Genomic DNA, 27,305 nt, shown 5'->3' with positions numbered 1-27,305 from the left:
CCCACAGCTAAGAAAAAATGCTAAGTTTTATAGAAACACTATCAAGCACTAACAAACACTATCTTAATTCTATAATTAAGAAAAAATGCTAACTTCTAAATACTAGACTAGACAGAAACTAGTCTCCTAGTACAGGAGTAAGGAAAATGGGGTAAAAAGGATTTGAAGCATTTGAAAATATTTGAAACTTTCATAAATCAAAACGATACGAGAGCTCCCAAGAACACGTTTGAAGTCTTCAAGTGGCAAACAAGGTGTGAGGTATTAGACCGGAGTTCAGGGAGTTATGGGTAGGGGAGGAGTCATAGCCCTGGAACCATGGATTCAAATTCAGTGCCAAGGTCGGATATGGTCAGATCCAACTTCCCATCTGTTGAACTGGACAAAAATATGCAACACTGGATATGTTTCTTACGGATTACCTCAACCATGAAGAGAAATATAGTAATACTAAGTGACATCAATCAGACAGACAAAAACAAAGAAGTCTACCACTGCAAATCATACTCCTATTAACTTGTGTGGATACACAGGAATGATCAAATGAACTATCAGAGTACATAAAGCCTCAGGAAAACAAAGTACACTACATTGGATTCTCCTCAGTAACCCCAGCAAAATTACTGGCACATGCATTTTATGTAATACTCTTAAATGATCAACATCCAAATTATGCAATCTGGAATAAACCTGAGGTAGACCACTGAAAACAAGACACCCATTAGCTACCTAAGCAACAAAACACACTTCAGTTATCCTCTCTCCAAATGTGACTAGCAACCACTGAAGCATCTCCCTTTAAAAAATGATGTGGGGAAAATACTTCAATGACATCATCCTAGGCATCTTTAACTGAAAAGATCTCTTACAAAGCAAGAGATACAGATGCAGACCAGTACCACAGTTAAATAAGAAATAAAACTCTTATCTTAAAAGAGATTCAGATTGGAAACTGTAAAAGAGCAATGAATAACCAACACAAATCAAAGTAAAAAAACAAACCAAGATCGCTGCTATAAGGAAGACACTTTGGACACCAGAAACAGAATTAGCTTTTTTGTTCCTTTAATTAATAAAATGGAACTTTGCGTTTTATTAATTAAAGGAATGAAAGCACTAATTCTATTTCTGGTGTCTGAAGTGTTTTCCTTACAGCATAACCCTTCTGTTTAGCAAGGAGCTAAATATTTCATTTAACACAGCAAAAAAATGCTACATTATGCAAGCAAGAGACACACACAAAGAATTTTAAGCAGCTCTGGCACAACATATTTGTACCAGGAAAACAAACAAACCAATCACTAACCCCCAAGAAACCAACCACAACATAATACTGTAAAATGAATTAATGATTCATAAATGCTGCTACTACTGGAAAAAAATCAGAACACTTCCCATCCAGATGAAAATAAAGCCAATGAGGGCCAAAAAACATGTATCTATCTATCTTAGTGATGGTAAACTTTTTGGGCTTGGTGTGTCAAAAATTTGGAAAATGCCTATCTTGATTCTGCTGGTGGGTCACCCCCCGACAAAAGAGAAACAATTATTTACATATTCATTTATTTAAAAAAGACAGTCCAATCGTGTGCTATGTATTAAAAAGTAAAAGAAACATCAGTGACTTACAACAGAGAAAACAATATGTGCACTGATAACTGGTCTTAAAATAGTGCACCAAAAATTACCCTACTTTTAATAGTAATTTTGAATTGAACTGAAAAAAATATGGAACACATGCATGTGATTCGATTAACATCAATTAATGACATTTCTGTTGCTGATTTTTAATAAATAAGTACAGGGTCACATATTTCTTGTATTTTTGTTCATTCAGTTTCTTTGGTAACTTGGGTGTTGGTGAAAAAATGTACTAGCTACACTGTAAATAACTGTCCTCCCTCTAGATAACCTACCTGAATACCTTCACAGAGCAGAAAACAAATGCAATGTTGTTACTACTCTTAACAAACCAATCAGTTACAGAAGAGTATGTACTACTCATCTGAAAGCAAGCTTACTTTATTCCACTGACCAAAGATGGCTCTTCTAATTTTTTTAAATTTCTGATCTATAGTCATTTTACACTTACTCTTAAAAATCTTAGAAAAATTGTATTCAAAATGAAATAATCTCCGTCACACACATGTTCTCCCTTCAGCACAGTACAAAAATACACTATTAACCTTTCTAAAGCAAGTCAATAACAGAAAGAATGAATAACTACATGTAGCATCACTTTTCTTGGATTTGTCTAAAGCATTTAACAAAGTCCCCAATATTTTATTACTGACAAGACTAGCCAAATGCTATGTAGATCCAGAGGCCCCAAACTGGCTAACAGCTACCTAATAGTGTGTGTGTGCTTGTCAGGACATCTAATCAACTAACCTACCACAGTAGGAGTGCTACAGGCACCCACACTAGGTTCACTTTATTTAAAATGTTGTAATTAACATACAACAAATCAACTAGCAATCCTACATTAGTACAATATGCTGTTGATTCAACACTTACAGCATCTGCAGAAAAAAGAAGTTATGTACTTACCATAACTTTTCATGTGTATTGCCCATCTCGACCTTTACTCTCACAGATGGGTTGGATCCATCACGGCCTTTACAAAAGTTTGAGGACTTCAGCAAATCCTGTGGGCCTCCTTCCCTACCCATAATGCAGTTCCCTTACTTCCCTCACATCTTGTTTGCCAACCCAGAGATTATAAGGCGAGAAACACTGTTCATCTTAATAAAAGAATATACAGAAGTAATGACTATGAAGGGCCAAGCTAGCATTGTTGAGGCTATGCAAGTCCAAAAGCCAGAGTCCACTCAGTCTCCCAAGAAATGTGGAAGGGGGCATGGAGGGTGGGTTGTGAGAATAAAGGCAGAGATGGACAACACACAAGGAACATTATGGCGAGTACATAACTTCTTTATGTGTTGTTGTCAAGCTCACCTTTATTCTCACTGAAAAGACCGCGTCTCGGGCAAATTGATTCCTGGGTAGCTCATGGGAGAATATTTCTCAGAACCATAGAACCAAAAGAGGCTCTACTCCTGGAGGCCAAATCTACTTTGTAATGAGTGACAAAGGTATGAAGTTTCGCCCAAGTAGCTGCAGCACAAATGTTATCCAAAGGTAACCTTGTTTGGAAAGCTGTAGATGCAGCTATTGACCTGGTGGAATGAGCTTTACAGGGAATGAAAGAACTCTATTGTTAGAGTTGTAGATGTAGGATATGAAAACAGAGAGCCATATAGATAAGGTAATCTTAAAGACTGGCTGACCTTTTCTCGTCTCAGAATAGGATACAAAAAGTTGGTCAGATTTTCTAAACCCAGAAGTTCTGTGCAAGTAAAAATGCAACTGCCTATGTACAGCTAAAAGATGCAAAATATACTCGCCTTTGTTCTGGTAGTTTGGGAAAAATATAGACAGTTCAATAGCTTGATTAAGATTACTTCCTGACATGACTTTAGGAAGAAAAGAGGGGTTAGTGCACAAAGAGACTCTGCCTTTATGGCAAAGCAGGTATGGGAGCTTTGTGGACAAGGCTTGCAGTTCCGAGACTCTTTTGTCTGAGGTAATTGTGACTAAAAAGAGCGTTTTCCAGGACAGAAACTTTAAATATCGTATATGGCTGAAGGTTCAAAGAGGGAATAAATGATGTTTATTAAAATTAAATTTAGACCCCATGGAGGAGTTGGATCCTTGTATGGAGGTCTAATCAAAGTTGTTCCTTTCAAAAAAGGCTTTACAAAATCTGTGTGACATAATTTGAGATTGCTGCTAGCTGGACTTTTATAGTAGAAGCAGCTGCACCTTCATGAAAAAGTTTTGCTAGAAATTCCAGGATAGAATGTATGGGAGCAAAAAAAAGGGGTCTATTTGGTTGTCATTTGCCCACAAAACAAACCTGTTCTACTTACTCTTGTATAATTTTCCAGTGGAGGTCTTATGGGAGGACAACAAGATATGTTTTACTGGAGAGGAAAGAAGAGGAAACCTGGGAATCAAGGGAACTGGAGCAGCCAAGTTGTCAACTTGAGGTTTTGAAGGTTGGGATGAGCCAATCCAGATGGATGCGTCACAGTAGATCTGGACCCGGGTGCAGAATCCATGGATCATACAGATGAGGCTGTAGAAAGGGGAACCAGATTTGATGAGGCCAATAGGGAGCAATCAGGATTATCGTGGTCTCCAACAGATTGCAAAAACCTGGGAATCAGAGAATTGGGGGGGGCATATAGGAGTCCCGGAGGCCAATCCTGAACAAGTGCAATCCCCCTGGATGACTTCCTCATAGGAGGGATTAGGGCAAAGTAGTTGCTGCATTTGGTATTGGTGGTGAAGCAAAGAGATTGCAGCAAGGCTGGCCCCATTTGTGGAAAATGCATTCCGCTACATTCTGATTGAGGGACCACTCATGGGGCCATAATATGGTCCCATTCAATTTGCCCGTAATCACTTTGAATTTCCCTGGATGTGCATTGCAATCAGAAAAAAGGTTGGAAGATGTTGCCCACTAACAAACCCTTACAGCTTCTCGACACAGGGGTAAGATCTGGTCCCTCCTTGTTTATGTACCAGACTACTAATACATTGTCTGACTGAATCACTATTGTTCCTAGAGGGAGAGTTTTCTGAAATGCTTGCAAAGCTAACAGCACTGCTCTTATCTCTAGAACATTTTATGTGCAGGTGAGCCTCGTGTTCCTGCCAGATGCCTTGGACTATCTTCTCCAGATAATGTCCCCCCCCCCCATCCTATCTGGGAAGCGTCCGTAGTCACAGTGGCCTGAGGTGGAGAAGGGATGAATGGATGGTCCTGAGACACTGAGGGAGAGGGAATCCACCATTTGAGATTCTTTTTGCAGGAATTTGTTATGAGAATCTTGTGTGACACTGACAAATCCAGAACTGACCATTGTGTCGAAAGTAGACACTGACGTATCTGTATGTGTATGCAAGCTAAAGGAGTAAGTACAATGGAAGCTGCTATTTTTCCCAGAACTTTTAGTACTTGTTTTGTACTGGCTTGAGATTTCCTGAGTAACATTTTCACATGTAAACATAGATCTTGCACTCTTTTGGGAGGAAGTCTTGCTATCAGCATGGTTGTATTTATCTCTGCTCCTATAAAGTTTAAATTTTGAAATGGCTTTAGAGCAGACTTCTCAGAAACTGATGAAAATGCCTAGAGAGGAGCAAAACTGTAGTGTACAGTCCCTGGCTTGTAGCAGAAGATGCCTGGTCGGGACGGTTATGAGCCAGTCATCCAGATAAGGAAACGTGCAGAATCCTCTGCGTCTCAAGTGAGCCGCCACTACAGCCATACATTTGGTGAACACTCTTGGGATCTGTAGTGAGACCGAAGGGCAGAGCTGGAAAATGGAAGTGATTGGCTCCTAGCTGGAATCGCAGGAACCTTTTGGATCGTCTTTCCATTAAAATGTGGTAGTACGAATCCTGAAGATCCATAGAGCACATCCAACTGTCTTTTTCAAGGAATGGAAGTATCGACTACAGTGTCACCATCTGGAACTTGGTTTTCTTCATGGATCTGTTGAGTTTGTTGAGATCCAATATTGGTCTCCAGTCCCCTGTTCTCTTTGGAACCAAAAAGAATCTTGAGTAAGTTCCAGATCCTCTCTGGTCTGCAGGGACTTCTTGGATGGCTCGTTTTCGAGCAATCTTTGAATTTCTAATGTTGTTCCTTTTGACTGGGTAGAATGTCTGGAATGGAGGTATGGGAAAAGAGAAGGGAATAATATATCCCCTGGCCATTATGTCCTGCACCCACCTGTCACTAGTTATCTTTTGCCAGTTTTCAAGGTGCAGTGACAATCCGCCCCCCCCCCCCCCGACTGCCTTCAAAGGCAAACAGTCAGGCACTACATCAGGAGCACTGACAGGGTCTGCCAAAGAAAGACTCTCTGGAGCCCTGATTCTGTGGCCTTCCTCTGCCGCATGGGTGGCGTTTTCCATTACTGTTCCCCTCTCTGCCCCTGGGGGAACTTCTACCTTGAGTGTCCTGGTAAGACCTTTCAGATTTTTTGAACCACATTTTCCCACTGCCCCTCTGACCCTTTGGAAATGGTGTGGTGGGTGTGGAAAAATGCACTCCAACAGCAGACAAGGTCTTACCTTCCTGTTCACACTTGATTAGCGTTTCTTTTACCTTGGGCCCAATGGGAGATGAGCCATCAAAGGGAGCATTAACAAAGGAAAACTTAAAGGGGTCAGTGAAATTGCAGAGGCGCATCCAGGCCTGCCTCCTGATGGAGATGCCTGAACCTGCCACCCTACTTGCTCCATCTGCTGCATAAGAAAGGAGTCTCATGGAAGAGTTCACCACAGAGCTGAGGGTAGCGAGCTGAGCATTGATCTTATCTGCTGCTGCATCAGCTATAGTTCCCTGGATGGAATCTGACAGTTCTCTTAGCAGATCCCTCTGAAGGCTGGTGAAATGAGTAAGATAATTCAGCGATCATAATGTAAAAGCCACTGAAGAGAAGACGTGCTTCCCATACCTATCCATGGCCCTAGAATCCTTATTAGGAGGATGGATAGAGGAACTTACAAGAACTTTTTCGTGGCAGCCGCCATGACCATAGCATCTACTGCTACACTTTGGGAAAGGAAGGTTTGGTGCTTAGGGGCTGTGATGTACATATTTAGTCTCCTAGTAGTGGGCTCTATGGAATCTGGGGACTCCCATGCCTTCCGATAGATAACTGAATAAGACTGTCAGAAGGCGGAGTCACCCAGGAGGGTGAAGGGCAAGATCCGAAAGCCTTCAGGTATACCAACTTCTCAGCCGAAAGGGACGAGGACTGCCAGTCACCTCTCTGTTTCAGAATTTCCAGTATGTCTCTAAAGGAGACATCCTCAGGAGGTGACCATGGAGATCCTTGTGCTTCACTGAGGTCAGTATCTGAAATGATGGACTCCTCTGGGGAGTCCAGATGCTTCCTCTTGCATGATCTCTTCTGAGGAACTTCCTCAACGGGATATTCTGGGGAAGTTTTGGAAGAGGAAGGAGTCCCCTAGGGAATATTCTGAGGCCTTGGATCTCCCTGCAAATGAAGAGGCCCCAAACAGTAGACGTATACGGTATGAGAATCACCGAGGGGCATCTTTTACTACACTTCACACATTTCTTAAACCCTAAAGGCTTACTCTCCTTTTGGGACATACTTGAAACTAGAAGGTAGGAACACTAGCCCACAGACTCAGTGTGCCACTCAACCACAGCCAATAAAGCAAAACAACGTACCTAATATACTAGTCATAAGTGACTCTATAGTCAGGCACACTGATGTCCCACTCACCAGGCTAAACAAGGAGAAGGTTACTGTCAGCTGCCTGTCAGGTGCCAGGATCCGCCACATAACCCACGCACTCAGGTCACTCCACAACAAGTACAAATATGACTCCGTCATTGTCCATGTTGGTGTGAATGACCTGAGACGTACCTCCCTGGACTACATGAAGAGAGACATGGAAGAGCTCTCAGATCTTGTATCCTAGGCAGGTATGACCCTAGCCCTGAGTAGCATTCTGCCATCGCCCAGAATAATACCGCAGTACAAGGGCAAAATGAATGACTTCAACAATTGGCTAAGCTTCTGGTGTCATTCTAAGGGGATCCAGCATCTGTTTGCTTGGGATCTTGGGATGACATGGTCGACAGACCACAATGCTTTGCCACAGATGGCCTGCACCTGTTGCCCCTGGGATTCCGGATACTGGTTAAGGCTCTTGCTGCCCCTATAGTGCCTTTTTTAGGCAAGGTTCAAATGACAAATTCACCACTGTAGCAGGAACAGGCAAGCAAAAACTGAGGGTAATGCTACTCAATGCTAGAAGTCTAAATCTCAAAATGCACTCACTCGAGGCACTCCTTAAAATGGAGAACGTCGATATTTGTGCAGTGACTGAGACCTGGGTCAAGGCTCCAGAGAGCACCCCTGCACTACCAGGCTATAAATCATATCACACTTTTCGGCCATGTAACCTGGACCGAAACACCAAAGGTGGAGGTGTGTCCATATTCATTAAGGATATCCACACCTCCAGGCTAGTTGCTCAGCATAATGCATCCGAGGTTATCCAAGTGCAACTAACTCTGGGCAAAACTGCAATCCAAATTGTAGCCTGCTACAGATCCCCCACCATGCCCCAGGATTCCCACTCCTCTGTTCTTGATGTACTGGAAAATATTAGGGTTCAACCAAACACCCTAATAATGGGTGACTTCAACTACCCCACCATTAACTGGGAAAACTACTCGTGTAGCAGCTCCATAGCTCAACGCTTTCTGGAATTCATAAACTCCAATGCCCTGGATCAACTTATCCACACACCCACCACGGGCAACAATATCCTAGACCTAGTCATTCTCAACATGAGTGACCGGTGTTCCACACCTGGTCAACTCCTTGCTGGTCCGATCCGACCATAAGCTAATCACCCTTGATATCCACATCCTGCCCCCACCCCCCATTAAGGAAACCATGGTAAAAAATTCCTCCAAAGCCAACTTCATGCTTCTTAAGACAGAAGTGGTGAACTTCATGACACCAATGCAGATGGACAATAAAGTTACGACTGCTGAATCCTACACAAATGCACTGCACTTACACGAGTGCATGGATCGTGCTATCCCAAACAGAACCAAGATGTTATTCTCCAAAAAAAGGAAGCCAATCTGGTGGTCCCCTGCCATAAACAACCTGTACAACAGAAGGAAGAAACTGTTGCAAAAGAGAGTAAAATCCCATGAGTGGAGGAGCTCCCTGGTCAGTCTCAGTAAGAAGCTGAGATCCCTTATAAGATCCTCCAAAGCTAGCTACGAAAACAAAATCGCCACTAATTCTAAGGACAACCACAAAGCATTCTATAGCTATGTCAAGAATCTCGATGGCAACACCCAGATCTGCTCTGAGTTACAGCACAACGGCACGAAAATTACAGAACCAACTGATATTGCCAACATCCTGGCAGATAGGTTCAGTGCTAACTTTACCCCCCCCTCAACCCCTAAAGGTCCCATATCTATACAGGAAGAATGCAGAGTCCCTGTAATCACAACTACGCAGGTAAAAGCTACACTCTCTAAGGCCAAAAACACAGCATCCATGGGAATGGACAACATCCCAGGCTGCGTTTTACACGAACTTCAGAACGAACTGGCTCCCCACTTAAGCACCATGTTCAATAATAGCCTCACATCAGGCTTTGTGCCCACTGAATGGCGCACAGCAGCAGTTATCCCACTCCACAAAGGGGGAGCCACTACTGATCCCAGGAACTATCGACCTATTAGCCTGACGAGCCTGGTCTGCAAGGCCATGGAACGTATCATCATGGAAACTAATTAACAAAGACATTGGTAACCTCCAAACTCTGGATCCCACCCAGTTCGGGTTTGTGAAAGGCAGATCATGCCTCCTGAACCTGATCAACTTCTTTGAGGCAGTCACCAAAGCTGTAGATGAGGGCAAGGTGGTTCACACAGCCTATCTTGACCTCGCCAAGGCTTTCAACACCATCCCCCATTCTGGAATTATACCTAAACTCACTAAACTAGGTATAAATCTCTATGTCACAAGATGGGTTGCCAACTGGCTCACTGACAGAACCCAGACTGTAAAAGTTGCAGACTCCAAATCTGACCTCAAAGCAGTGACAAGTGGAGTACCACAGGGTTCCGTCCTGGGACCTCTCCTGTTTGGTATCTACTTCTCTGAAGTACAGGCTAACACAGAAGGCCTCTGGCTAACTAAGTTCGCAGATGACTGCAAACTAGGAGTCATAGTCAAGTCCCCAAATGATGTAGACATCCTACAGAAGGGCCTCGCTGAGACAGATGCCTGGTGTCAGAGCCATGGCCTCAAGCTCAATGCCAAAAAGTGCAGTATCATCCCCTTTGGTAAAAATTCTGTACCCATGAACTACCACATAGGCAGCAATCTACTTAACACCAAATGTGTGATAAGAGACCTTGGGACCCAGGTAGACAGTAGTCTCTCCTTTGATAGTCAAATCGCCACAGGAGTCAGGATGTCCTTCTACGTGGCACACCTCATCATAAAAGGGTTCTCATCCAGGAAAAAAAGAGGTCATTGTTCCTCTCTACTCGACATTCATTAGACCCATTATAGAGTACAATGCCCCTTTTGGAATGTACCTCACAAGACATCTGCAGAAGCTGGAAAGGCCACAGAAGTACCTCACAAAGAGGATTACTGGCCTCAAACAAATGCCCTACATTGACCATCACAAAAAACTCCAGCTTTACTCCATAGCATATCGCCTACTCCGAGGTGATCTCTGTCTAACATATAAAGCTATGCCAAACCCAGAGCTGTTCGACATGCTACACCTAAAGAAATCCCAATCCCTCCGAGCTACACGCTCTAGGGACTTAAACCTTGTCACCACAATAAACAGGACATGCTGGGGGGATTGATTCCTGTCCCAGAGACTTCCCATACTCTGGAACAGGCTACCCATCTATGTCAAGCAAAGTTCTTCATTAGCACTCTTCAAGAAAAATCTTGATGAGTGGATGGGAAATAGGAAATACACCCCGGGGATCACTTCTGTGTCTCTGCTCGACAGTGGCACAGGAAAATAACTTTCTTGGGTGGTGTAAGCCAGTGAACCTTATTGGCTAGGCTTACGTAGGGCCTTGGGCCGATAGCCTAGTACCTACCTATGAACCTATGGGGTCTACTTCATGATGTCGAAAGCCGACAATATCGAAGCTGATATTGTTGGCAGCACAACATCGAAAGTGCAGAACATCGTGCAGGTAAACGGAAATCTCCGTAGAGGGAGATTTCCATTTACCTCAATGTAGTGCGGTCTCAGAGTTGCAATACTTAAGTGGGGGGCAGTGGGGGGTGCAGGGGGGCTTGCCCCCTGCCTAAGCTAATTAGATTATATATTTGTTTGTTTTTTTTTTTTTTTACGTTATTCGATGTTTTACTACATCGATCACTAGAGGCCAACCTTTAGTGATTCGATGTAGTAAAATTTCGATAACGTGATATAGACGCAACCTATGAACTAGAAGAAACAAAGTAAAAAATTTTTTTTTAAACAACCAGACATACAGCAAAAGGGAAGGGGAAATCCTCTAACGTAAATGGACTTTGTCAACCGTTCTCTAACTTTAACAAATTATTATCCTCTAACTGGAACTCTACTGTAAAGGAATGAAAGGGGAAAGGGACACTTTCTAACTCAAACTTGTGGAGTTAGACACCCTTTAAGTTAAAACGGACGCTAATGGAAAGGGCACAGCTAAACTAGAAGACAACTTGAGAAAAGACTATAAACTAAATAGGGAAGGTACTAAACTACTGCTAACAATATAGATAAAAATTTAAAGAGAAAGAATACAATAAAGAAATAAAATATCAAAAGAAACAGCCTAAAGCTTGCTTGAAGGTCCTTCTAGCAGTGTGGCAAACGAGATTTGGGGGAAATAAGGGAACTGCATTATGGGTAGGGAAGAGGACCATGAACTTTGCTGAAGTCCTTCAAGCTTTTGTAAAGGGAGAGACGGATCCAACCCATCAGTGAGAATAAAGGTGAGACTTGACAACACATCCAGTGATTTACTACAATTACTCATACTGGAATCACTCCACAACTCGTGCTTACTACTAAAATGACAACAAAACACATTGATGCTAGTCCAGTTAAACCACCAAACATCTCTATTAAATCTTTAAATGACTCAACATGTACAAGTAATGTATACAAAGCTCCTAGGAATAATTACAACTCACTATCTGAAATTTTACCTTCACATTATTGTCTTTAAAAAAAAGAGACTAGACAAGCATTACAAAGGGAAATCCTTCTTTTTTGATCTCTCTCATATCTATAGCCCAAACACAATTACTGCTATCTTTCTTCTACAACTAATCAATTCTCACAAACTTACCTAAACTATCTTAAACAAGCTGGAAATAAAACAGCCAAATTTGCTGCTAACAAACCCTAATACATGCATACCTCTTAACTAAACTAGACAGGTTAAACCTACAAAACAATATGGCACTAAACTAATTAGTACTAACACAATATATTTTTATAAACACGTCAAGTATCTTGCCACCAGACATCTTGGGCAATAATAAACTCCCCAAAGACTACTACAATCATATAGTCAATATCAATTAATTATCCATAAAGTCACAACCCATTTTAGCAGCTCATTATATTCTACAACTGTAGCAAAACTATGAACTAGTATCTCTCTTGAATTACTTATTGAGCCATACAAAAACTTTCCTAATAAAACTTGGGCATTAGCTAAGATCAAAACGGCACTGCAGTCATAAAATTATTCTCTCCAAACTTTCTGCCCAATTCTAATTAGTAGTTACTATTCAGATCCTCAGCTTTTCAAACCACTTCCTTTCTCTAATTTTCCACAGCATCCCTACTCCCTTTATTCTTATAACTCTACTGTCTCTTTACCCTACCTTTTTTCTTCCCATGTCTACCTCTTAAAAATGTTCCTCTTATGACTGTATGTACAACTACTTATGACTGTTCCGCTGTTTTTCATGCTCTTATGTTCTTGCCTGTCACTATAAACACTTTCAACTATCTATACACCCTGTCAGTAAAATCATTTTTAGTTGTTCTGTAAACATAAATGTGGTTTTAACCATGGTCAATCTGACCACATATATTTTAATTATTTTTAATAACACTTTGCTTTAATTTAATTATTTTATAACACTTTGTGTAACTTTTCTCCCTGGGCTTCAACTAAAAATGAGCACTTCAGCTTAATGTACTGCAGTGGTTAACGAATGTGAATGAACGAATGAATAAAAGAACGGGTAAATAAATAAATTACACAGTTGCACTTCTGCTGGGAAAATGAACACCCTGCATTGCCAAAGAACCAGCTTATGCAAATGTAAACTTGAAGCAGACTTAACTAATGCAAAACACACTAGGACTTAAAATTTTGAAAAGCTGGGATTAGGAGGACTGCATTCAAGCTATTACCATTTGCTGAATAGTAGATATAATTACCAAACTAGTCATTCTAAAGTACCACTACACATTTATGGGATGGTCAGTGTAAAACAAATGGCAATAACATGTCTATGTTAGAATATGTCAACTTAGCAAACAGAACAGTGGCAATCAGATTTGATTTTACCTGTGTGTATCTTGAGGTGTGCACGGAGGTTGCTGGGGTCACTGAATGCCTTGCTGCAGAATTCACACTTGTGTGGCTTCATTCCCATGTGGCCCATGAGGTGGATATTGAGTTTGAAGGAGGATGTGAAAGCCCTAGGACACATGGAGCACATCCACTGTCTCTCTTTTTGCTTGCTATCTGACACAACGCTTGGTAGCTGATTCTGAGCATGGCTACTAACATGGGACTTGAACTCTGTGAAGGATGAGCATTCTTTTCCATGGTCACAGATACGCATTCCAGGGTTGTCAAGGACACCTGTTACAAAAACAACCATTTTAAACTGAGACAAATAAGTACATAATCACCACACCACCTAACCTGCAAGTGCAAGCCTTCTGTCATAGGTAGTAGCTGGGATTTCCTCTTTTGCCATATCCAAGCTCAGTAAAAACTTCTCTTATTCCTGCATCTGAGGGTATAGAATAGTCGTGCAAGAACTTACCATAACCTTAGAGGTCCCTTCTCTTCCATTCTGTAGTATTCATAACAGTAGGGAGTTGCTGCCAGCAGCGCCACCTTCCAGCCAGTATACCAAAGTCTTTGTTTCTAGAGGGTACATGTGACGTCTCCTGTCAGAGCCATAAAGTGACGTAGGGTATAAAGGTGACATCTGCACGCACCCTCCTCAGAATGAACTGCTGCTTACAGTAGTGCTCCTGTGGGTAGAAGGGTCCTAAGGGAGCCCTTAGAATTACATGCAGGCTAGAGTCAGGGAAGCAGGTGGTTTGTGTGTAGTGGAGACATTGGGGGGTATCAGAGTAATGCCCCCCCAAGTCAGTATGGTAGGTAAGATGTTAGAGGTAGAGGGCCAGGTGGGGTGATTGAATACTGCAACATGGAAGAGAAGGACATCTAAGGTTATGGTAAGTTCTTACACAACTATTTTATGTCCTTCTATTCACATGTTGCAGTATTCATAACAGTAGGGAGAGTACCAGAGCATTTAGGAATGGTTTTGGTGGAGGATTGGGTTCCCTGGTTGATAAACCCTTGGGAGGACAGACCTGGCGAACCCTGCCCTAGCTCTAGAAACTAGGTCCAGTTTGCAATGTCTGGTAAAGGTGTGGACAGAATTCCAAGTGGCAGCATCCAGGATGGAAGCGTAGTCAATTCCTTTGAAAAAGGCAGCTGAGGAAGCAGCTGCCCTGGTAGAGTGAGGCTTGACTTGTCCTTGTAGGGATTTCCATGGAAGGAGTAGCATAGGGTAATGGATTTTGAAATCCATGAGGAAATGGTTTGCTTGGAGACCACCTTCCCTGGGGCTCTGGGGTGGAAGGAGACGAAAAGTTGATCTGATTTTCTGATGGGTTTGGTTTTGTCTAGGTAATACCTCAGCTGTATGTGGACATCCAAGGAATGGAGAGTCCTTTCTGAGGAATTTTGTGGTTGAGGGTAGAAAACTGGTAGATTAATGGTCTGGTTTAGTGAAAGTTCATTAACCACCTTCAGCATGAAGGAAGGGTTGGTCCTTAGGGCAACTCTGTCCTTGTGGAAAATAAGGTAGGGAGAGGTAACCATGAGGGCTTGGATCTCAGATAACCTCCTGGCGGATGTAAGGGCCACTAGTAGAACTGTTTTCAGTGTCTATAGCTTTAGGGATACTGAATGAGCTGGTTCAAGAGTGGCAATATAAGTTTTCTAGTACAAAGTTCAGATCCCAAGGGGGAGGGATAGGTTTCCTGGGAGGCCTGATGTGAAGAACCTTCTTGAGGAAAAGTTTGACCTCGAGTCTGGAAGCCAGAGGAGGGGAGATTGTCAGACAGGCAGAGATAGCAGATAAATGCACTTTGACAGATGAGTATGTTTTTCCTGAGTGCAGTAACTCACACAAAAAAGAAAGGACCATAGGTACAGATATAGTTAGAGGGTCCTGGTTTTTCCGTTGACACCAGCAGGAGAGTGTTTCATTTGGATACATAGTTTATCCTGGTACTAGGTTTTCTGGCATCCTGCAGAACATTGAGTACGTCCTCTGAGTATAGGTGTCTGTAGGGGATCAAAACCCTATCACCTATAAGGTTCATTTCAGATTATCCACCTGAGGGTGTAGTAAGGATCCCCTGTCCTGTCTGAGTAGGTCTATTCAGTGGGGTAACCTGTGGTGACTGTCTTTGGCTAGTAGGTGCAAGAGGGGAAACCAATGCTGTCTTGGCCAAAAGGGGGTCACCAGTACGATTTTTGGCTTGTCCCTCTGTATTTTCAGAAAGACTTTCTGAATTAAGGTGAATGGGGTGAAGGCATAGAAGTACATTGCCCCCCAAGAGAAGGAGAAGGCGTCCACTTTCCATGCTTGTGTATGCGGATTCCTTGTGCAGAATTTGGGCATCTGTCTGTTCTGGGTGGAGGCAAAAAGATCTGCTTGTGGAATACACCACCTGTGGATTATGTCTAGAAATACTTCCCTGTGAAACATCCATTTGTGACTTGGAGCTAAAGTGCTGCTCAGGTAGTCTGCCATGACATTCTCTGTGGAAGGAATATAAACAGCTAACAGATGAATGTGGAGAGATACTCCTAGGTTCCAGATCTGGATTGCTAGGCTGCACAGAAGGTAGGACTTTGCTTGTTGATGTACCACAGGATCATCATATTGTCTGTGATTACTTTCAGGATTACTGGGTGAAGTACTGATTTGAACTTTAGCAGGGCCAAGTGTAAAGCCCTCATTTCTTTGATGTTGATATGGTCCTTTAGTCTTGAGGTGGTACATGTGCCTTGCACCGAGAGTTGTTTTTGGCTTGTAAGTAGCACTACCCCCCATCTCAAGTCAGAGGCATCTGTGGAGACCTGTTGTAGGGGGGCTAGGATCTGAAGGTGGATCCCTTGGTTGTGGTGAAGAGCTGAGATCCACCACTTGAGTTCCTTCTTCAGACATTGAAGTAAGGGGAGGGGGGTGTCCAGAGGATGGGAGTGTTGACTTCATAGGTTTTTCAGGACCCACTGAAATTTTCTCATATGGAGTTTTGCCAGAGGCAGCATGGGTATGAGTGATGTCATGTGTCCTAAAATTCTTAAAATCTCTCGAGCTGGCAAGGAGGTGTGGGAGAGGACTCTCTGAAAATATAGACAGTGGTCTAGGATTCTTTGATCTGGAATGAAGGCTTTCACTAAGTCTGTTCTGATCTTGCAACACAGGAAAACCAAGTCTTGAGAGGGGTTCAGGTGAGATTTTTCATGGTTTATGGTGAACCCTAACAGAGACAAGGTGGAAATTACCTGTTGTAGATGTTACATGAGGGCATGGTTGTCTTGATGAAGAATGAGCAGGTCGTCCAGGTATGGGTATATATGAATACCCTGAGTCCTGCAGTAAGCAATGACGGGGCCAGGCACTTTGTGAATACTTGGGTGGCAGTAGAGAGCTCAAAGGGCAAGGCTGAGAATTGCAAATGGCAAGAGCCTATTGCAAATCTGAGATATTTCCTATAATCTGGGTGCACAGGGATATGGTAGGTAGGCATCCTTTAAGTCCAGGGCTACTATAAAAGCCTGAGCTGGAATGAGTGGTAAGAGGAAGGATAAGGTAATCATTTTGAAACTGGGAACTTTCAGAAATAGGTTTAGATAGCATAAGTCTAGGATTGGCCTCCATGGGTCGCCCTTTCTTGGTACCAGAAACACTGTAAACACCTATGTTTCTTTACTGGTGTGGTACCTGTTCTATGGTACCTTGACCTAGAAGCTGCTGAATGACAGGAGGGAAAAGATGGGTTTAGCTTGCAGGTGGTTGAGGGATGCCCCGGAAGGGTGGTATCATTCACCAAGTCATGAAGTAGCCAGACTGAATGATGGACAGAACCCACTGTTCTGATGTAATAATCCACCAGGAGTGAAGGGAGAGGGTGAGATGGAGGGAAAGAGAGGTGTTTTGGTGCAAGGGAAGGTAGTCACAGAGGAGGCAGTCTGGAATGGTCAGACTGGCCTCGAATGGGCGTAGTGGAAGAATTTGTAGGAATCCTAGGAGTAGAGTTTTTCCTGGTTTGTCTATGTCCTTTAGACTGTGGAGCAGTGTGTGCTGACTGCCTTCTAACAAAGTAAGGTTTCTGTGGATAACTCCTGTGCTATCTGGGTACAGGAGACACCAGGAGGTGTTTAAGATTTAAGTTCCTTACCCTTTTCTAGAAGGGATTTAAGGAATTCTGCTGAGGCTTGGCCAAACACGGCTTTATTATTCAGGGGTGCATCCAACAATTTTGTTTACACATTCATGGGTAGGGGTTGTAATCTTGCCCAAGAATATCGCCTCAAGACTGATCCAGATGCAGCAGACTTAGATGAGACTTCCACAGCATCATAACTGCACTTTATTGAGTGTCTAGTTACTTGGAATGCAGTGGAAAGAAGGGTATTAATTTGAGCTGTAATGGGAGAATCTGGTGCCTCGGATAGTAACGTGGAGGCCTTGGAAATGGTATCTAGGACATATCTGGCCATATGTGTTTGGTAGTTGATAGCTCTAACAGCCAGAGGAGAGGAGGTATAGACCGTCTTTCCCTAATCTGTCCATGAATTTGCTGTCATTATCTGTGGGATAAACAGCAGGTGAAGGTAATTGCCTGGATGATTTATCAGCAGAGAGAGCAATAACTGCTGGGTCTGCTGGAGGGTTCCTAAAGAGGTATTGGGTATCCTGAAGGACCTTGTAAAATCGGTCTGGACATTAAGAAGCTAGTGGTTGAGAGTCAGGGGATTATGAAGCAGCCAGAAAAGCATCCAGAAAGGCAGGTAGCAAGGGAGCCACTGCTGAAGGAGAGAGGTGCTCCATTTGCAGAAGGTCGAAGTATCTTTTCTTGGCATCAGAAACTTCAGATGCCCGCCATTTGAAATGCCCCCTCATGAGGGAGATTGTGTGTCCAAAGGTAATTTCTTCCTCTTGAAATTTAGGGGTAATGGAGTCTTCCTCCTCTGGGGTAATGAAATCCTTTGGGGACTCTATTTGGGATTCATATGAAAAGGATTCATCTGAAGGAGTACTCTTCCTCTGAAACCTGTAAAGTAGGTCGAGTAGTGGGGGCTGTTGGGGGCCTGCTATGTCTGTAAGGCCTGAAAGGCCTTAAAAAGACTGTGAAAAAACTTCCCATCCAGGAACTGGTTGGGTTTCAGTGGGTTTAACTTTTTGTTTTTTCTTTAAAGGAGTAGCAGGTGGAGAGAGAATCGGAGCGGAAGTCCGTCTGGTGGAAGAGAAGAAGCTGGGCCCTCCGATAGACTGAGTCATGGTTCCCCTCCGCCATCCAGATCTGATGCCTGAGTAGCCTCAGTGGAGGTACTAAAGATTTCCGCCACTCCAGCTTTCATAGTGGTTCCCGAGCCTGGCTTGGAAACCAATGTCTGGGAAGATGTCGGGCTTTCATCAGCCTCAAGAACCTTCTTGGCCGCCTGAGGTGCAGCATGGGATTCCGACCTAATTTTCTTGGCCTTATTCCTTGGCAGCTCTTCGGATGGGCCCACTCTACCTTCCCATACTGAGGGCAAGACGTCAGAGTCTCTGCTTTTCTAAATACAATTTTGGTGCAGTAAGATGGCTGCGAAGGGTTTTTGGAATGAAAGATTTGCAAATGGGGCAAGATGTATGGTCGTGGGTCTTGCCTAAGCAAAAAATGGACTTCTCGTGTGCGCCCTTGTGAGGAATTTGTCTCCCACAAGCACACTTCCCCTTTTTAGCTGACATAACAATAATCAAAGGCAATGAAAAAACCCAACAGAGCACTTATCTGTATCGGTAGGATGAAATGGTCGTCCAATCTGGAAATTTTAATGGTAGTCTGAAACATGATCTGCTTTCAGAACTGGCGAACAGAAGGCTGGTGTTCACTTTGGCAGGAAATTTCTGAGAAGGGTGCATGCAGACGTCACCTGCATACCCTAAATCAGTCTATGGCCCTGACAAGGGACGTCACACGTGCCCTCCAGAAAACTCTGGTATACTGGCCGAAAGGTGGCGCTGCTGGCAGCAACTCCCTACTGTTATGAATACTGCAACACATGAATAGAAGGACATGCACATTTCATACTTAAAAATGCTACGGCATCATATGTCATGTTAGGAAAACATCGATAGCTCTATGCTGCTCAGTTTGACCTTCATTAAATGAAAGCACACAATCTGCTAGACAGGATATAAAATTGTAACATGCAAAAACATAACAAATCATATGCTTCCATATCTTAGAGGAAAACCCATACAGACACCCAAGATGGAAAGGCCATCCAGAGAAATTATGGCAGTAGGAGGGTAAAATGATCCTTTGGAAAAACATCTTCACTGATCAACTGACAATGCAGGTACACTGGTTACATCTGACTTCAGAAGCCCTTTGCAATGTGTAACTGCTAGGAAGAATATCATGCAGTACAAATTAAACTACCGAAAAGGACACAGACAGAGGAAGAGTGAAAAGAAAAGGGCTCAGAAGGCTCAGTCCTTAATTGTTGAGGTGCTAAAGGAGGCCAAATTCCTGGATGTCTGGAGAAAAGTCTGAACTGATAACACTTTAGAGCCATTATCCAAAGGATGGTTCACTGGCTGATAGAAAACACAATGCAATTAGCATTTCACTTGGAAAAAGGTTTGCTATGTCAGGGCTTCTCTCCACTTTCAAAACCTAAACAGCTGTTCCATCTTCATGAATTCACACTCTTTTCAGGTAAAAGAAAATATTTATACTGCACTGCTTCTCTTCCCTGAATCCTCCCTGTTAAAGAAACCAGCCTGATAAAATTATTCTTAAACTTGCTTAACACTTCTAGAAGAAACTATAGCAAGCTCAAGGGGTACTTGATTCTTAGGAAAGGCAAACCAGAAAAACACAGACACACACACACAGACACACACACACAGACACACACACACACAGACACACACACACACAGACACACACACACACACACAGACACACACACACACACACACACACACACACACACACACACACACACACACACACACACACACACACACACACACACACACACACACACACACACACACACACACACACACACAAACAACACTGGAGCTCGGAAATCCTGTGAGCAGAGATGCTGGCTGCCACAGCCTGTCAAGTCAGGAATTTCTGTCCTCAAAGTGAAAGATTCTTTAATGATATCAAAAAAAAAAAAAAAAAAAAAAAAAGAAAACCATTTGAAGGAACTATTTAACCAGCCAGTGTTAGGCCACAAGTCTCTGTATTCAAGGTCATGAAAGAGAAGCATCTGACAGACATCTTCACCAACGAAGACCAAGATCACACTGGTGCCTGAACTAAATTAGGACAATATTCAAACTGGCTAAAGCAGGCAACAAAAATACATCTCCATCCAGATGGAGAACCTCTCCTACTTAGCAAAACATGTCCAACGAATGGAAGGCATTTTGGTGGTCTCAGTCACATCCGTGTCATTGGTGGAAGGTCAAATGGGAGTAAAGGATCTAACCTCGTCTCCCTAATCAGACACATACTTACTGCCTATCATTTTCACTATAGCATCTATTCCCCAACTTCTAACATTTTGCTACTCTAACTGATGTAAATAATGTACATACTGGTTTCAGCTGACTACCTTTTAAAAGAATTTTTCTACTGTATATTAAATTTTCCTTTGTTTTTTCATGTGCTCTTTTATTGTATAAATTCTTTTTTCCACTTGGTGTGTGTTCCCATTCTGGGCTGAAACAGAAATTTGTCAAATGAGATCAATGTTCTACCCCAGTTAAATTGTATGTATAAATAAATAAATAAAGATAAACAGATAAAGTCAGATGTCACCCTAACAGAGAAAGCCTTCCTTGGCATGTACATAAAAGATCCTAACTGCCTAAAACCACACTCTTCTTGATCACTGCTTATGACCCAGGTGATCCAGGTTTGATAAATTGTCTGGACAAATGAGAAGCAGGGCAATGAGGGGTGGGAGTTAGTAGATGAAGGTCAGCTCACCTGCTCCAATGAGAAAGGGGGCTACTAAATCCAACCACAGCAGCACCAGCTGGGGTAAGGTGCAGTACTATGTTCCAGTGGACATGGAGTCCAAAATGAAAGCACTGACAAAGAGTGTGTGCAAGTCAGCTGAGCACTGTGTGTCTGAAGAGGCACACTTTCACAAACAGCTTAGTATAGCCAGATACTGCACTATGCTTGCCAGTCAACAGAGGGAGGACTTTTACAAGCATAAAACACTTCTAACAGCCCTGCAGGTTAATAATCGCTGTCCTCAGTCTTCATCTGGCCCACCTGACATTGTCTTCTACCTGGACTGGAAAGGAAACTAATGTGCTAATTTGGGGCATTGCTAAAGCTAAACTGTTGTAGGGAGAGAAAGACAGAGGTCAAGACTGAAAAAAATAGATGTTCAGTAGTCTTTCCAGCCATGGAAAACAGAAGATATCCACTGTCAAATTCCCCCTGACATGCAGAGCAAAGTGTAAGGCAGAAGAGTACTCTACTCGGTGGCAAACTGGCTGATCTCCAGGGAATCTCATTCCAGGAAGATGACTGAAAAAAAATTCTAAATCCTCAGCTCTAGGAAAGGGCTGTAGATGTAACTTGGTGTCCATCAGCACATCTACTTCCTTCAGAATGTGAATGTTTAATAGGTTGGCTGCCTTGGTTTAAGGTACACTACCAACTAAATACTACTTTCAGCACAGGGGTATTAGTGAGTGTTACCCTGCTTATTGATATACAAAATCAGTGACTGGTATTCTGAATGATACAGGAGGGCTTCAGGTCTAGGCTTCTTTTCCAGAACATTTACAACAAGGAACATTATCTATAGCTCCAGCTAGTTTATGCGTAGCCCTCCATGGGTGCTCCAGTTTCCCTGTACTACAGAAAAGACAATATAAACTCCCAATCTACATAAGCATCCATCATCAAGAACTTTAACAAATTCTGCTGCAAAATATGAACACTCACAATGAGAGTAGTGGGAAATATTTATAACCCACAGCTGAGTTAAAAAAAAAAAAAAAATAGAAGAAAGGGTATGGTGACTGCAGCCACTAACACAATCCAATGCAAAATCTCATTATCAGGTATGCTAAGCGATGCATGAAGTCTGAGCACCATCAAACCCATGAAGTGTAAGTAGATTTAAGCATGGACTGTTCAAAGAATCCCCAATCAGGATGCCAGGGCTATGACTGCCGGGATCTACTTCACAGCCATGAACAGCCAACAATGAACAGTGTCCAACTCTTCCAAGATAAATTAAACTATCTTAGTCACACTTGCATAGAAATTCTAGTTTACAGAGACCATCTAGTCTCCTGGTACAGGAATAAGGTAAACACTGTAAAAAGGATTTGAAAATATTTGAAACTTTCATAAGTCAAAGGAATACAAGAGCTATGCACACATGACTGGCTAAGCAAAAGACGCAAACAGGGATTAATCAATGGGGATCAGTAGAAACCATCTATCCAGGCAGGGGGACACATTAAATACCTTTTCATACAAAGCCTGCAACACTATAACCAAAATCTTGGAAAATACCAGGTGCACTGGCGAGACCAAATGACAGTGAAGTCTACTTGAAAGTCTGCCCACCCAGAGTGAATTAAAGGAAACTTCCATTTTGACTCTAGGTACTGGCATGACAAAAGAGATCCATTATGTACAGTGACACCATCCATGTACCATATGGCAGCAAGTGCATGACCCCCCCTGAGAGTCACAAAATCCTAAACATCACATTCTGGAAATGTCTGATGAGATCCAGGATGGTATAAAATCTATGATCTCCTTCTCAAAAAAAAAAATACAAAACAAAAAAAAAAAAAAAAAGAAGGTGAAGAACAGTACAGCCCTCTGTCAAAGAAGGAAGAGACTCTGTGGCCCCTCTGAGAAGCACAACCTGTGCATGCCCTAAGACCTCTACTATAATGTCTTGGTCCAATAAAAGGGCTGTTTCAGGAAGAGAAGTTAAAAGCTTTAAGACACAGCAGTCTTTGACCACATCTAGCATCCAGTAGCCATTTATGATGGCTCTCCAAGCCAATAAAAAACAAAGAAACAGTATGCTCCATGGTGTAGAGGGATAAAGCCCAGACTCTGTTGCAAATGACCCAAGTTCAAATAGAGGCTCAAACTCCAGTAGGAGCTAGAGGGAGGATGGGAGTGAGTGGCTGTAGAAGGCTCAACCATCCTGGGGGAAGTAGGGAGGGAAATGGTAAAATATTCAATTCTTCAGAGATGGTTGGTTTTTGGTTTAGACTCTGAGTTACATTTTTTTATTAAATGCCTTTTTGGCACCACCAGAATTAGACTTAACAAGGCTTTACCAAGTCTAGTTAATTCAGATCATGTGTCCCAGCTCAAACAAATTTCCTTAGTTACACCAATTTGCTCATCCAATATTTCTGACAAAGTACTCTGTAGGGAGTGTTTAAAATCGGTCAAACTCATTACACTCCCAAAACATATTTTCCCAGATACCACCTTCTACCAAATCGCATCTCCAAATTTTTCCGTCTTCCTGAGGATTAATTCTTTGAAGTCTGCTCGGGGAATAAAATACCTATGCAAACACTTAAAAGCAAAAATCCTAAACCTTCTAGATTTTGTAGCATATTTGGGAACCACACACATGTCCGCACATTGTTCCCTTGTAAATTGCTTATCTAATCTCTCTTCCAAATCTTTTCTGACCCTCTCTGACTGATTCTTATAGTTATTGTGCAAATTTTATATGCCCTACTAAATTATCATTTTTTAAGGGCAACTTCTGTTCTTGATTCAACTAAAAACTCTTACCAGAGCAGGTCTTTCACTCAGGATTCCCCTTATCCCTTTCTCTTTGTCTATACTCTGACATCAATCCCGGGTAGGGAAGGTAGTCTCTAGCTTGTCCAAATGTGTTTTTGGCCTCATCTTATTCTTTTACATTTGTTCCCAATACTTTGGTTCCTTTACAAGTTTTCTCCAGTAAATTCCAGCCCCGTCCTGCCTATTCTCTTCCCCCTTCTTGTAGTCACTCCTATCGGCAAAATCTCCTTTCTCCATACCCATGAGGCTTAGTTCTTAGAATACTTTCTAGTAGTTTATGAATATAATATTCTGGATGATTGCTCTTCTCCTTAAGGATTTGCATCCAAAATCCCACTCTTAATTCTTCAATTTCTCCCCCGCTTCATCATCCTTTTCCACTTTGAATAAGTTTCTATTTGTGTTATGTATGTGAGCCTTTTGTGTAGCTCTAAAATATCCCGTCAAATCTGGTTACTGGAAGGCTCAATTTATCCCACTTAACCCTTGCCATCTTCCCCTCAAAGATAAATTCCTTCAACTTTTTATTAATTATTGTCCACAACTTCTCCTCTGCTTGATAAAAATATGTCTGACCTGCATATACATAGGGACTAAAACATCTTCACATCTTGTATCTTTCTGTTCATACCCACAAACAGTTTCCAGTTTTTGTATAGTCTCTTCCCACATATTCTTAGCTGCTATAAGAGAAGCCTTTTTAAACCATTCTCCTAAATACTTCATCTTATTATGTCCCCATAAATATTGGTATTGCTGAACCAATTCATGTGTGAATACATAATTTACCTCTATAGCCTTTGTTTTATCTTCATTAATTCTATATCCCGAGCAGACATGAAACTGGCTCAAAATGTTCCACAACACTGACATGTTCTTTCTGGGATTTATCGGGTACAAAATAATACGCCTGTAAACAAAGTAATTTTTTTAAATTACCATACCAAATGTATCTTTCAATTTCCGAGTACGTTTTTTCTTTACTTGCTTTATATTTAGAGCCATTGGCAGATGATCAATAGAGATATAGTAAACCTCCAGACAGTGGACCCAAACGGGTTTGGTTTCGTCAAGGGCAGACCATGCCTACTCAACCTGGTGGACTTCTTTGAGAAGGTCACCAAAGCAATGGATGAGGGCAAAATCATTCCCCCTGCCTACCATGACCTGGCCAAGGCATTTGACACAATACCCCACGTGGGCATTGTTGACAAACACAAGAGGGTAGGCACAAACCCGTATGTTACTCAGTGTAAAGCCAAATGACTCACAGACAGGACCCAGGAAGTTAGAAATAGGGAGTCCACCTCTACAAAGAGGCCAGTCACAAGTGGAGTCCCTTGAGGATCAGTCCTTGGACCACTTTTTGGCATTTACTTCTCAGAAGTCAAGGCCAATGTCAGTGGTCTCTGGCTGACTAAACTTGCAGATGACTGCAAATTAAGACCAGTCGTTGAATCTCACACTAAAACAAAAGTTCTCCAGGAGGGGCTGATACAAACAACTGGTGTCAGAGTCATGGACTAAAACTAAATGCCAAAAAATGCATAATAGTATCCTTTGGGAAGTCAGCCATCCCTGGTAACTATCATATTGACAACTCACCCCTTAGAGCTGACCCAGTAGTCCTGCACTTAGGGACACACATGGATAATCTAGCCTTTGACCATCACGTGTCTATGGTGGTGAGGAAATAATTTCATGTTGAACAACTTATAAATAAAGGTATGGCATCTAAGTCCAAGGAAGTCATTGTTCCACTGTATTTGGCATTCATCAGACCTATCACTGAGTACAATGCCCTCTCTGGTATGTACCTAACCAGGCATATCCAACAAATGGAATGTCCACAGAGGTTCCTCACTAAAAGAATACAGTGCATAAGTAAAATGTCCTATGCTGACCAGCTCAAGGCCCTATCCCTGTATTCTGTCTCCCACAAGCTTTTGAAAGGAGATCCATGCCTGGCATTGTCAGACCCCTTCTGATGGACCTCCTGCATATCCACAAAACAAACACCAGAATTATCTGTTCTAAAGAACTAAACCTTGCTTGTGACATAAACAGGACCTGCTGGAGAGAGAGGTATATATCCCAGAGACTACCCTGTCTATGGAACAGGCTCCCCATCCATGTGAAGCAGAGTTCCTTCCTAACCCAATTCAAGTGCAACTTGGACAACTGGATGGGAAACCAGAAATTCATCTCTGGTTTGGCACCTATGTCTCTAATGGACACAGGTAAACTGTAAATGGTTCATCTCCCAGGCCCATGCTTACACTTATCAAGGGTATCAGAACCTATCAGATATTTGGGATGCATGGCTAGCCTTAAAAAGGCCCTTGTGGTCGTTAGCCTAGTAAATTCCTATGAAGCTATAATAGTCTACACCCAGACATCTTTGGTGATGGACATCCAGGATTTCAGGTGCAGAATTAAGCACCTTTCCCCATCTGCCTCTAGAGTGCAGCAGTCAGGCAATACTTCAGGTGCACTGGTAAGGCTTCTTTGTACATGGACTTCTGAAGCCTTAGTTTTGCGGGCCTCCTCTGTCATGTGGGCAGTACCTATCCCTTAGAGTTATTCCCTCTGCCACTGGGGGATTTATGTCTGTAGGACTCTTGAAAAATCTTGCAAATTTTAGAACATCTTTCAGTTTCCTAGAGAAGGTCCTCTGAGGGGTAGAAAAGAGTATTCCTACGGCAGACAGTTTTGCAATCCTGTTTGCTCCTAGAGAGTTTCTAACTTTGAGCCCAACAAGAGCTGATCCATCAAAATGAGCACTGATGAAGGATGTCTTGAAAGACTCAGTGAAGTTGCAGAACTGTAACCAGGCATGCCTCTGAACCATAATGCCTGAATCTGTGTCTTTTGAATCACCCTCTGTAGAACTGGAGTTCAAATGCATGGAGGAGTTCAAGAGGGACTGAAGGTTGGCTAGGTGTAAAGACACAGTTTTCTTGTCCTCCGCAGTCATGGACCCTGACAAGGACTAGGAAAGCTCCTTAGCCAAGTCCCTCCAAAGTAAGCTCTGTAAGTTCAACATACCGTAACAATAAATGTTCAAAGATCACTGCTGCAATAGTCTTAACTATATGGGTTATATCTTACCAAGGATATAACGGCCAGCCAGCTTCCAAAACTTCAGGGCACTTTCCACATGCCCAACCTGTTAAGCAGCTTGAGCTGAGCTGACTAAAAGACAGTTTGTGTATGAAGTTCTTCAGACTTTCATGCCATCAGAAAAGAGGAAGCTGAGCCCTGGAATGACTACTTTAGGAATAAAA

At 42.5% G+C, this 27,305-nt stretch overlaps 1 protein-coding gene across 4 annotated transcripts in view; it reads right to left on the bottom strand.

The window, feature by feature from the left end:
* Window positions 1–27,305, bottom strand: part of PRDM4 (PR/SET domain 4) — a 780,070-nt gene that overhangs the window by 183,683 nt on the left and 569,082 nt on the right. For all 4 annotated transcript variants that reach the window (XM_044088574.1, XM_044088573.1, XM_044088575.1 and 1 more), the window contains one exon: window positions 13,208–13,507. In XM_044088574.1, coding sequence (XP_043944509.1) covers window positions 13,208–13,507 — 300 coding nt within the window. The remainder of the gene's footprint in view (window positions 1–13,207; window positions 13,508–27,305) is intronic.

Source organism: Protopterus annectens, chromosome 11.part0 (assembly GCF_019279795.1).
Source record: "Protopterus annectens isolate FY-2018-M chromosome 11.part0, PAN1.0, whole genome shotgun sequence".
NCBI classification, from domain to species: Eukaryota; Metazoa; Chordata; order Ceratodontiformes; family Protopteridae; genus Protopterus; species Protopterus annectens.
This window is presented reverse-complemented; position numbering and strand designations above follow the sequence as displayed.